The following is a 13153-nucleotide window of genomic DNA, read 5'->3' on the forward strand; positions in this document are numbered from 1 at the left end:
TTGAATCTTGATCAGGTGAAGAATGTAATTATTGTCCATCTAAACGGACTGCAAGAAAGGTTTCAGCATTACTTCGCTGAAATTGATGTGACCTTCACCAAACAGCTAGAGAACCTGGACTTTGCATAGGACATTAGTCTGCTATCTCATCAGACATCAGCAACAACATCCAGAAACCTAACTAAGAGCATTATTCTTCAACAGTAAGACCCGGATCTTCAACATTAAAGCAAATGCAGTCCTACTGTGTGGTTCTAAAATCCAGAGAGTGACAAACACCATCAACAACACGCATCAGACCTTTACCAAACGATGCCTACTCCATATTCTGGAAAAACGATGGCCTGAAAAACATCTCCAACAGCTGCGTGTGCAAACGAATAGGAAAAACCGTTACGTGTCAGGACATCAAAAATCTCAAATGGGGCTGTGTAGACACACCCTGCGAAAACCATTATCTCTTGTTGTTGCCTCTGAAACTATTTTGTGGGTTTTATTCAACTTAAAATCATTGAACTGTTGAAAGATTAGGTTAGCGTTATAAAAAGATTTTTTTTTTTGTAAAATCCGTATTACCTATGAACCGTTGAATACTCACTCTCAGAGCACGTGTAGTCACGAGTTGAGAAGAAGAACCCAGGTCGACAGCGGCACCTGTTTACAAAGCACATGGAGTTTTCCTGACGACACTCGTCGTCGATGACACAGGCGGCCTTGTACCAGTCGTTCAGCTTGGAGGAGGGAGCAAGGCCTCTCGTCTGTCCACTTGTGATAATTCTTTTGACCATCAAGGAGACGAAGTACACGCTGACACCTGTTCTCTGTGTCAAGGACAGAAGTGAGTCTGTGTGGCGCGTGCATTTAATTAATGAACCTGAAGTGTCAGTCAAGGTGAAGGCCACACACTGGGTATCTTGAATACAAGATGAGTAGCAGTCCTGTACGGAGGTGACAGGAGGGACTTCAGACTGAGAACTAGAGTTGACAACAACCGTGGTGTTGTGCAGCTTTACAAATGTCTCCAGTTTGTCAACTAACATGATCGTCTGCCACTGACGGTCGGTGACTGCCCTGTGGATGTCGCCAGCACTAAACACTTGACACTTGCTGCCTCTGTTGTCCCTCGTACACAAAGGACAAAAACTCACAGCCACGCAGCCTGCAAGTTGATAACATTCCTCAAGACACTGGTCAGCGGACTCGGCAGCTCCATATTTCGTGTTACCAATCAACTTTGTAGAAAGCAGTGTCCTACCGGTATCTCTACAGTCAACTAACAGGTCTTTCCTCTTTAAACTCCGACAGTATTTGGTCTTGACATCCATGATGTTCTTCTTGATCCTGTCGTGGTCAATGCCATAACCCCCTGTAGGATTTGCGGACACCCATGAAGGTGTCTGAAAAGAGAACCTCCACAGAGGTCAAGTCATAGTCGATGACAGAGGGGTTATCTTTCGCTGCTGTGAACCACTTCGCGCTGTTACCGCCATCAGGTAGAGGAACACCGACATCAAACGTTGTTGTCCCGTGATTTCGAAACTCTGCTGTTGCTTTTTGCTGATAGGAGGTCAAGATCCTCATGGTGTCCAAAAAGCGCAGGAGCAGAATAGCTGGCAGCTGACGTCACGTGATCCTCTGTTAGAAGTCTGTAAACGTTATCGTCCATCTTGTAGATGACCGTTCTGGAAGCCCCAAAGCGGGCCCGTGACACGAAGTGTGTGCCGTAGGTGTCAAGGAACTCAAGATACTTGTCCTCGTCATCAGTGTTGTTGAGTTTAATCATCCAGTCCGCAAACGACAAATGAAAAGATGGCGGTTCCGAGAGCAGAAGTGTCAGGTCGTACAAACTGCAGACAGCTGTCGTAACGACTAAGACGTGTTTTCTCAGTTCCTCGGACAGTTTGTGAAAGTGTTTGCTGGCCGAGAAGGGAGGCCCCCACTTATCAGCACCGAGTCGCGCGGTGCCAGTCAGCAGCGTGGTCAGGTCGTACGGCGTCTCCACCACCTTCGACGTAAACGACGTGACACATGACACATCGTGGGACAGAAGCACGCCACGTGGCACGCTATAGCGAAAGTCTGGGGTCACGTGAAACTCACCAGAAAAGATTGGGAGAGTAAAGCCCGGGTCACGTCCTGAGGTCAGAGGGCATCCCTTGAGACTGTTGTAGCCGAACAGCGAGTAGTCCATGCCTTGTAACTGTAGCATGGCTTGTGCTTTGGGGACACTGCAGGAAGAGTTCATCATGGACTGTCATCAGAGTGTCAGTGACAATGATATCATAACGTGTATGAGGCTGTCTGTCTCACTAAATGTCTGTGTGTGCTTGTCAGTCTGATATCTTAAACATGTGGAAACGAGATTTAAAAATTTAAAAGTATTTGTGTTTGTATGTCCTAGTCTGTGCTGTGTGTGTGAAAAGGAAGAGAAGTGACAAACGTTGTTAAAGTAATGTAGCAGCTGATTTCAGTCCGTTCGAATTTTCTTGTTCTAGAAATTAACGCATTTCATTGTTTTCTTAGAATTCAATAGTCCGCTGCAGTGATAAAATAAACAATATGCACCCGAGTAGTAACTAGAAGGATATAAACAAACTATTTATAGTGATCAATAAAGGATTATTAGTTACTAGTATATGAAAAAAGCAAATTTTCTAAAGAAAAAACTATATAGAAATGCTAACGTAAATGTAAAAAGTTTGATAATTTAATTTTATTAGCTTTATTGTTACAATATTTTTTTTTTTTGATGGACAGAATGTCTGCTATTTAGACACTGTAGAAACATAATACCCTTTCGCAAAAAATGGTCTTTAAAATATTTACCCTAAATATTTACTTAATATTTACTCTGTAACAGTATGTAGTGGATGTATCCAACGCCCTCACCTACAAGTTCAATGTGCTGTACACAACATTCAGCTACACCAGTAACACATTATCAGCATGTCAGACAACATATTTGTGTTTACTATGACCACCCTTGACACACATGACATACCTTCCTTTGTTGAAGGCTTCAAGACAAGAGGCCATAGAAAGAAGTATGAAGAGTAAAATCATTGTTGTCAACATGTTAACCACCTGTAAGGACAATGGTAAACGTAATGTACAATTTGTGTAGTAACTGAAGCATACAAACTATTATTAATAATATAAAATTAAAGTTTAAATTCTTACGGCTGTTAGTAATGTTCCATTACTATGAGTAACGTGAACAACAAAGGTAACAAGAAAAATACTATAAAAATTAGCGAAAAGAAAAAAAACAAGAAGAAGGAATAATGAGAAAAGAACACCTTGACAAACATATGTAGTATATTTACCTACTTATCAGAGTGTTCAATGCACTTTACAAGATGAAGGCTCAAACACAAAAGAGTGTAGCAGAAATGTCATATTCATTTGATTCTGCTTCAGATTATTTTTGTTGCGAGTGTTGGATGAATCATCCGTGCTGTCACACACATGATGCACCCTGTGAAATCATTCTAGCACACTGTCTATGATGTCACGAAGTACAGGTCATTACACTGACACTGAGTCTAGTCAGAGCTCAGTCACCTGCCTGGCTGTTAGTCTCATTAACGGGTCTGTTTCCACTGCGGAACTTCAATGTATATCATCATATCCTGGGGTCAGACCTTCGTGACTCTTACAGACCTTTAGAGGGGAATTGTGAAATGTTCTGCTTCAGTGAATTCGTTGATGATGGTATGTACTGACCCCTGTACTTTGCTACAAATCATTTAACTCTACTGATCTCATGTAGGTGTTGAGAGTTGTGTGACTTTCACAGTTGACATTAGCTCCCCTTTCCTCATGGGTTAAACCAGTGGTTCTCAACCTTTTACTTGTGACGCCCCCCCCCTCCCCCCCTGACTAACAAAGGTAGGTCCGCGCGCCCCCCTTAGCCACACAATGTAAGCTAATTTCACTAATACTGGTGTAAAAAACTTTTACAAAATGACCTTTGTAAGCAAGTCACGCCCCCCCCCCCCCACACACCCCAGGGTGGCGCGCCCGACAGTTTGAGAACCGCGGGGTTAAACAAACAGCAAACACACCTTAGGTTGTACACAGTAACAGCCATCACGTGTGCTAACTTAATTTCTTAACAGTTCTTAACATGTTCACCTGTCAACTCACCATATGTCGTAGGAGGTGCCACAGTCTCACACAGGTGATCGTCGGGACTCACTTTCTTAAATACCATTTGTACCGAGCCTTCAGCCAATGAGTCATTTACTGCACGTGATGGGCGAGCGCTGGCAAACCGATCTGAGATCCATTTTATTTTATTGCTGTAGATAATTAGAAATTAAAGATTTTTTCGCAGCAGCTAATCAAAACACATCTGTTTATTAAGTTCATTTTCTTGCAGTTAAAGATGGGGCATCAAATATTTTCCCTTTGGCATGACGAATAAGGACAAAGTCCACATCACAAATCGTACAATATTTGAAGCAGCACATGGGCAAATAATTCTTCTTTCTTTGACATATTGTCGTATTTAAGAGGCAATGCTGATAGACATTGAGAAGATCACAGATGAGTAAAGAGTATTTTTAGGGTTTGTATGCATGACCAGGACAGGCGGAATGAATGTTTTCCTTGGTGCTGTGTTGTGAATAACTGATCAAACATGTTACAAGAGTGTGATATATTCACGGGAATACTTATGTGCGTTTTCTTTATTTGTGTAGTTTTCGTGCAAGACCTCGAAAGGGGCAGCAACCAGGGAAAGTTTCGTAAGAGACAGAGTTTATTATCGCTGTGTCTATCATCTGGACAATAAAACAAATTGTGGACGACGGTTGACCTACGTATGACGATCAGGTTTTGCTGACGGCAAAGAAAATGGACAAAGCTCATTTAGTCCTTGTCCAGTTTCTTCACTGCCAGAGAAACCTGATCGACATACGTATGTGAATTGTTGTCCGCACCTTGTTTTATTGTGCAGACGATAGACTTTATAATCGTGTTTGTGTCTCGTCTCGTTAACACTCATTTAGCCCTTGTCCATTGACTTCACTGCCAGCGACACCTGATGACCACACGTATGTGAACTGTCGACCTCAGCTCGTGTTACGGTCAAGACGATATACACAGCGGTAATAATTTAGTATTGATGCGCATGCGTAGACCATACCTTGACGAGCGTTCCATCTCAGACATTGAATCACGTGACACAGGTAACCAACTAAAAGGGTACAGGTATCACCCGTCACGTGCTCTTCTGTGTCCTGTTTGTCCTACAATGAACCTTACATGCATATTGCTCAATATTGTCCAAACTTATTCTGATGACTCACTTAACACGCATTTGTTTAGTCATGATTTCAAGATTTAACGAATTTCTATTTCCTCCCACGGTTACCTTGCCCCACAGAACGAATGATTTCACAGGCCGGTCTGTCCCCATCGCTGCATTAAAGTCATTGTTGTTTGTCAATACTGTCAACTGAGAGCTTGCAGACCTATTAACCTCTTTAATGTCGTGTGTTTTAATATGTACCAAACCCGTATGCAACCCGGGAGATCACTAGTCAAGAGCTGGGTTGATGCCCCTGTACTGTTTGTGTGTGTGTTCATATTGGTGATTAAAGAAAGATTTTTGTGAAGTTTTGTGCCGCGTGCTAGTGTGTATATCGCCATACAACAGACATGCTCTTTTAGACTAGCATAAAAGAAACATCGGTCATGCGTGCATACAGTCTTGAGTGTGTTTCTCACACAGGTGAGAGCAGGTGAGTCTTCAAATATTTCTACCTTGTTCTTGTTACAGTTGATTATTCGGATTCCTGAGCAGCATGATGTAATGAAAGAACTCTAACAGCTGACAGACAATTCAGCAGATGTATCATTGAATTGTAGGATATTACAGAATGAATAAAAAGTTGACTGACAAAAGGTATCTTCAGTAATGTGTCGGTTTTTGTTGGGTATTTAAGTCTGTTTGTGTCTGTATGTCTGTCTCTCGGACCTAAGCCATTGCTTTAAGCTCCTTTAAGAAAAGGAATTCTGAGCGTGGTTGTTGTACAGCTTCATTGAATATCTGACAACATTTGTATTTATTACTTAGTGTGACTGTATATTCATAAAAGTTCAGCTGTAAGTTAGACATGATTAGCTACCTTACTGACCACAGAATTAAATGATACATGAACCCGTGAATATCTCTCGTAGTTCATCCATTGTTACCTGAAGTCCCGCACCCCGCACAGAGCAGGACACCCAGTCCCAGCAGAAGACACGCCATCACATCACGTGACCAGCCAGATGCAGTACAGGGTGGCAACACACAAACAGTCTTAGTCCTCGCTAATTCCGATGTCTGTAAGAAAAATATATATATACCAAATAATAAACAATTTCGGGGCTATTTGGTCTCTCTCTTTTGCTCTCTCTCACACTCAAACCCGCTTACACATTTATATATAGCAGGCGAACTTGTCAACATCGCCATCAACGCCCTAGAGTTGCAGAAATTATTATAATTGTATAAATTGCATTATTTGTGTCTTACCTTCACTGTTGTGTAATATCACATGCTATATTATCCAACTGACACTTCTTGACAGTTGATTATGGAGCAGAGAGTCTGACAGCCTGCTGTCAGTAACATTGTGAGTGTGGCTGAACTCAGCCCTGGACAGGGAAGCTTAAATGAAAAAGATCCCACAGGGCAAAGTTCATTATATATATGAGAGAGAGAGAGACGCCCTCTGTTTTGTCATCATCAATTGTTGTCATTACCACTACCATCGTAGGAGCCAGGTCAGGTGTCTACTCCATTCAACTGCCAGAAACCAGAGAGAAACTGAGAGTTGGTGTGACATGGACTCTGGTGATGGCGGCTGGCTGGTGTGTTTCTATATGATTGTGTAACATGTGATTATCTTAGCTAGTGTGCTACACATATGATTACATTTCAGGTATAACGAATTGTGCCTAATCCTAAATCCTGTTTTCAAAGTATTTATTGTAGAATATTACTGGTCTTAACACAGTCAGTATCGTATAGCATTCTAGTGTATAATGTTACAGTATAGCATTCTAGTGTATAATGTTACAGTATAGCATTCTAGTGTATAATGTTACAGTATAGCATTCTAGTGTATAATGTTCCTAAAACAATTGTGTGAATATAGCATTGTAACATTATAGTATCTGTTAGTAGTCTTAACACAGTCAGTATCGTATAAAATTTTAGAAATGTGATCACGAGGCAATCGCTTTATTTATATCAGATGTTCGATGAGACGTGTTTAGCAGGCACGTGACCAAGTGAGTTCAAGGATAGACATAGTTCCCATGTTTCCAAGGTAACGACCTTTTATCTAACAGTCAGGTGTTTCAGAGACGCCGTGACGGCTCCGTTGACTTCTACAGGAACTGGACACAATATGAACAGGGCTTTGGTGACATCACCGGGGAGTTCTGGCTGGGTGAGATTTCTGTTTAATATTATCTCTGTCTTCCTGGTTTTCCTCCTGGAAGGAAAATATAAAACATTTCTGGGATTATATAACAATGAAAGAGTTTCCGTTCTTTGTTGTTTTAGAAAATCCCACATGTTGCAGTTTGTTTAAAAATATGTTCTTACTAGGCAAATAATAATAATAATAATAATAATAATAATAATAATAATAATAATAATAATAATAATAATAACAAAATCAACAATAAAAAATAAATGAGGAGGAGATAAAAAAAATTGAGAAATGGAGGAAAAAAAACGAAAAAAAAAGAATACAGAAGAAGGAAGCGACAGACACTAGTGTTCTAATTTCAAACTTTCGATGTTAACTTAGAATATTCAGCTTGAGTAAGAACGTTTTTAACTATATGCAGAGTTTATTTTTCTTTTTATTTACATTTATAACAATACATTTGAAGATAGTAGATGTAAGTTAAAGGATAAAATTCGTATCTAACAAAGATACCGGATACCGCCATCGCAAATATGCTGAAGAGAGAGAGAGATTCATCTGAGTATCATTAGTCTTCTTATCTTGTTGATAAGAGTTTGGTAAAATTTAGTTTTAAAGGATAACAAAACTGAACGAAAAATACTAGTCGGAAGATTTTGTTATCGTCTGTATAAAGACATTAGAAAAGATTATTTTATTAATGCAAGTCCTTTGTCTTACCCTTTCTTTTGCAATATCATGTTACTCTCAGGTCTTGTTCTTGTTATTTGGTTTCTCTTTGTGTTTTCTGAATTTGATTTTATTCTTCGTTTAGTACGGTTATTTATTCTTTTAAAAATCGTATATTTATTTGTTTTTATATTTGACAGATATAATATTCATACAGACAAATTAAGCATTGAACAATTATGTAAACAAGGAGGAACCCGTCAATGTCCTGTATAGCAGACATTGTGATATCTTGTTTTGACTTGTTGACGTTCCAACCTTTGATGTCTACCCTCAGGGTTATCCAACCTGCACTTGCTACTCAAGAGACCACAGCGACTCCGTGTTGACCTGGGAGAGAAGAATGGAAAACGTATCTATGCTGAGTACTCGTCCTTCAGAGTGGATGGTCCTGACACAAACTACAGACTGTTCACATCTGGCTACTCGGGTGATGCAGGTACGTGTGCAGACAATGAACAACAAGCGTGACTGTCTGTCTGGCTGGCTTGGTGGGTGACTGTCACTCCTCCTCATTGTCTCATTGTATCCGTAACTTTAAAACCAAGGGGCGGCCTGTGATATTCTCTTGATGGCAGACGGTTATAACACGACATATTGCTTACATATGTACATATATAGCTGACTGCTGTGACTGCTCATGTGTGTGTTTACAGGTGACAGCCTGACTTATCATGAAGGAGACATGTTTTCAACCTTTGACCGCGACAATGACAAATCCGACACTATCAACTGCGCTGTGTATTTTAAAGCTGCCTGGCGGTTCCGAGGCTGTTACAACGCCAACCTCAACGGTCAGTACCACGTGGATACCTACGGCGTCAGTTGGTATCTGAAATACCAAGATTGGAGAAGCTTCTCATTCTCTGAGATGAAACTGAGACCAGCCTAGCATCGCCTTGTCTCCTGTGGTCTCACTGTTCTCACGGTCAGTCGGCCGTACACGACAGGTTTCACTGACGAGGTCACACAGTGCATACTGCTCTCGTCGTGTTAGCAACCAACTTTGTTTACTCTGATGGTGGTCCTGATTGTGTTCTGATATTACACTGAAACTGTTGTATTGTTTTTCTAAGATTTAGTTTTACTTGTATCAATCAATAAGCTTATAATTTAAAGAAATTCAATTATAAATATTTGAGTATATTCACAGCACACTATTCTCAGCCATAAATTGAAACATTATGAATAGTTGATCGGCATTTCGAAAACGGAATTACAATTTTATGTTTTAATGTTAGCCATCGTTTACACTCTTGACTTTATGCAATTACTTCCCTTTATACTCACTATTCCCTCCCTTGATGTGTAAATGTGTCTTTAATTATGATAACAGCAATTGATAATATCACATTTATCTCACACCATTGTGAACCAACAATTATTTTAATATTTTGTTTCTCGAACTCTTGCGTACAAACAGTTAAGACACTAACCTGATCATACGACTCTCTCTGTCTCTCTCTCTGCCTCTACCTGTCTACTATTGTATTTACCTGTATCTCTGTCTCTCGCTGTCTGTCCCTCTCTGTCTCTGTTTCTCTGTAGTAAACCACCCTTCATCTCTTTTCTTCTATCAATTGCAGTTCGCATATAAAAGCGTTTATTATTATCATGCGGGAAATTGAAAGAAATAGCTTGCCTGCACTCCAGCCTCTTTTCTGGACCTAGAAAATGTGGAATGGACTAACACTGTCGTCAGTAGGTCTTGGTGCTTGCTGTGAATGCCACCATCTGGTTACATATTATCCCAGAAAGGCTTACGTACCGCTGTTCTTAAATATGAGAATGGTGTTCATTTCCTGATGATTTGAAGTCCAGATATTGAGTGAATTTGTGACTTTCAAGTTTCAACTGACATTTTTATTAGCTTAGTGATCTCAGTGTTTTCTCTGCATAATTAGGCCAAGGCAGACAATTACTGAGTTACTAACACCTTCTGATGCAAAAATTAAATAACAAAGCCAGTGGCGTTTTTAGAATTTTATTTCAATATTTATAAGCTGAGTAAACTAAGTTTCCATAAAATTGCTTTTCAGATTGAAGTTAACATTTAAAGCAAGAGTCAATTTTTCAATGTCTGCATTACTATTCCAAATATGTTGCCTTTGTTTAAAATGAGTAGCATATACTCTCTTCAAGCTCTGCAGGGTGTGGTCTGGAGATGTGTATGGCAAGAATATGAACATGTTGCATGCCTCTGTGTCTCTCTAGGTGTGTGTGTGCGCGTGCATGTGTGTGCCTATGAATGCATCACCTGGTGAAAGGAATGTGTGTCAGATACTAGGAAACCAAAGCTTTCACAAATGCAAGAATTACCCACAAAATGCATAGTGATAGATCATAAAAGACAATAAATGCTTCAGGCATTTCCAAGTAAGCATTCATTCAAAAGTTACATGTATCAAGCTTGCTATGATAGTTTCAAATAAATGCGCGAAAATACAATACAGATCATTATGTCTGGCTGTCACCACCAGAGTGGAGTATATAGTCACTAGACTGATAACACATTGCTAAACCTATAAAAGATGATTGTTAATCAAAATACAAATGCATTTATTAAAAGCCATTTAATGGCTACATTCATGGCTTTTGACTTTATAAAGTCTTGCTGCAAGCAGAATAAAACCATGAACAAGTTAGTTCTTTCATGAAGGCAGACATAATGTAAATCAGGGACTAGTAAATGCTGTCTGTAGATACATGACTTCTGCATGGTAAAATGTAGTATGATCATATTCTGTTCTGTGGAGGTAAAATTTTTTTAAAAGTTGACTCTTATGCATGTCAACATTAACATTAACATTAATATTAACATGTACTGACTTATACATGACATGTGCAATCAGTGAAAACTGCATCTTACACACACACAAAAAAAGGATCCAGGCATTCAAGGCCAAATATTGATTCATAACAAAGGCCATTGTGGAGAACCTTGTCACCTACTGCATCCCTCCAGATCCTTAAGCCTGCATCCTCCTTCCCCCCACCAATCAGACCAAAAAGGAGTAAACTTTTCCTCAGCAAACTGAGCTACGTCTCACACCAAGCAAGACCACAAGAAAAATAAATATCTCTGGGTAAATCAGATCCAAAATAACAAAGTAGTTATACAAAATACAACATACAATGGTCACTTTTCAAGAATTGATTTACATACCATTTAAGTAAGGTTACACACATACTGATGGTAGTGCAGTACAACAATCAACACTTAACAGTCTGAACCTGACTAACTACAAGCAAAACTTCATCAGTTAGAATAACATAGATACATTTTTTTGAACTTTGAAAAAATTAAAGTAAAATATTTAAATGACCAATCTGATGAGACCATTCTAAAAATATAAAGTCCCGTTCATATAACAAAATGACATATGACAAAAATACTTTTGCTTTCCAATTAATACCTAATTTGACTAGTACAATATCTGAGTATTTTTAAAATATTTGATGACTTGAATATCTAGCTGTTTTTAGCATTTACAAAAACAAATGAGAACATTTTGTATTGTGTCATCTAATTTATAATCATTAAATAAATAATATTAATCTATATTTCGCAATGAATCAGGTATCATGCCAAACATGTAAAAAACAGGCAATCCAAAATGGCAAGCATAAATTTTCTACGACAAGGCTAAAGACAATGCTGGAGAATGATGCATGATTGTGAACATACATCACTGAATGTCATATTTCTAGAGGTTCTGAGAAGACGGAAAATAAAATTACTTGTAGCTGCAATACAAAGCTTGTAAAAATTATTTCAATGCCAAAAATTTAAATAATTGTAATAAAAAATATTACAATGGCACAGAATTCAAAGAAACAGATTGCTTAGCCAATGCAAAAAGGAAATATCATATTACCTTCCTGCATCAGCTAAACATTATGTATATGATTGCACATTTTGTCCATAAGATGCACAAGACAGAATCTGATCAAGATGATTTTCAAACACATATCAATAATAATTAACTTAACATTGGCACATGCAGCTGAGTTTTCTCTTTGGTGGCCATTTGCTAAAGCACTTCAGAACCAATGATAACATTAATCTAAGGAAGGTGATCACAGTCAGATTTAAGATGAATCATTTCTCTGTGTATATATCCCTCTTTGATTAGTATGATTTCTTGTGAAACATCAAAGATTTTCTTCTAAATACAGGCCTAGCCTTGTGCTGGTTATATCTGACAAATCATGAGACTTTGGAATTTGTGACACACTTCCCCAATTGTTTTCATCCATGTTGAATAAGGACAGCTGTGTTTCATGTGCTTATAGCAGCCATTCTCTCTTCGTTTCATTTTATCATCTTGGGCATGAAACTGCATAAAAAAGCAAACTAGAATGTAAATAAGGCAAGAATAATTCTTTTCAAAAACATATTAATTAGATTGTATGCTGCTTATAACTATCTTCTAGTGCCACACAAGACCAAGTCATGGACACAAGATAAAATTACTTCAGATGTAATTACAGATCAGGAGTAAAGCAGGCACTTCTTGCCTAAAAACAGAGGTCAATGCTGCTGAATCCCATGTACCTATCTTGTCTATAAATGTGATACCTGGAAAGTTCATTTGGTGATAGATACAGATTGAAAGTAAAGTAACTTTTGAGACATTAACTCTCCTTCAGTTCACGGTCATACCAAACTACTTGTATATAGTAGCTGTAGTCTGCATCAAGACAATAGGGAGCCCACAACTTTAAGTTTGTCTTTATTACCTTTAAACACTTGTTGCCTCAGAGTCTCTCTCTCTGTTACTGTCCACATGGGACATTTCCTGTTCGCTAGATATTCCAGGCCTGCATTGGAAATAAAATAGTAGTTTTCAATTAATTTTACAACTCAGTAAATACAAAATATATACAGAAATAACACAAACACTCACACAGATTGCACACCGTAACATCTCACTTTATCTTGGCTACTGTGTAAGCTTCACTAAGCAGCATTCTTCATAAGCATT

The 13153-nt window shown here is 38.8% G+C and overlaps 2 protein-coding genes across 10 annotated transcripts in view; both read right to left on the minus strand.

Annotated features, from left to right (window-relative positions):
- The window catches only part of LOC112569021, a 67189-nt gene that overhangs the window by 39238 nt on the left and 14798 nt on the right, over positions 1-13153 (minus strand). For 4 of the 7 annotated variants that reach the window (XM_025246666.1, XM_025246665.1, XM_025246667.1 and 1 more), the window contains 2 exons: positions 12909-12989; positions 10134-12505 (listed from right to left, as the gene is read on the minus strand). The exons of 2 other annotated variants lie outside the window; for them this stretch is intronic. In XM_025246666.1, coding sequence (XP_025102451.1) covers positions 12911-12989 — 79 coding nt within the window. In that variant the 3' untranslated portion in view covers positions 10134-12505; positions 12909-12910. Of the gene's footprint in view, positions 1-10133; positions 12506-12908; positions 12990-13153 lie in introns of those variants that run through there. One more of the 7 variants, XR_003100274.1, reaches the window with a different exon arrangement.
- On the minus strand, positions 1421-6655 carry LOC112569016. Of its 3 annotated transcripts, none has more exons than XM_025246655.1 (5): positions 6530-6655; positions 6205-6337; positions 4150-4268; positions 3002-3084; positions 1421-2228 (listed from the first exon to the last, which is right to left on the minus strand). In XM_025246655.1, exons 3-5 carry the CDS (start codon positions 4150-4152, stop codon positions 1511-1513), a joined length of 804 nt encoding a protein of 267 aa, XP_025102440.1. In that variant the 5' UTR covers positions 4153-4268; positions 6205-6337; positions 6530-6655; the 3' UTR covers positions 1421-1510. The 3 variants fall into 3 exon arrangements, with proteins under 3 accessions (XP_025102440.1, XP_025102441.1, XP_025102439.1); XM_025246656.1 differs by having other exon boundaries at positions 4150-4281; XM_025246654.1 differs by having other exon boundaries at positions 4150-4304.

Source organism: Pomacea canaliculata, linkage group LG7 (assembly GCF_003073045.1).
Source record: "Pomacea canaliculata isolate SZHN2017 linkage group LG7, ASM307304v1, whole genome shotgun sequence".
Taxonomy (NCBI): domain Eukaryota; kingdom Metazoa; phylum Mollusca; class Gastropoda; order Architaenioglossa; family Ampullariidae; genus Pomacea; species Pomacea canaliculata.

Excerpts from the sequence above, each read along its gene's own strand:
- LOC112569016 (XM_025246655.1), bottom strand. Across the intron at positions 2,229-3,001 it reads GAAGCCTTCAACAAAGGAAG|TGTCCCCAAAGCACAAGCCA; the intron begins GTATGTCATGTG and ends CTCTTCCTGCAG.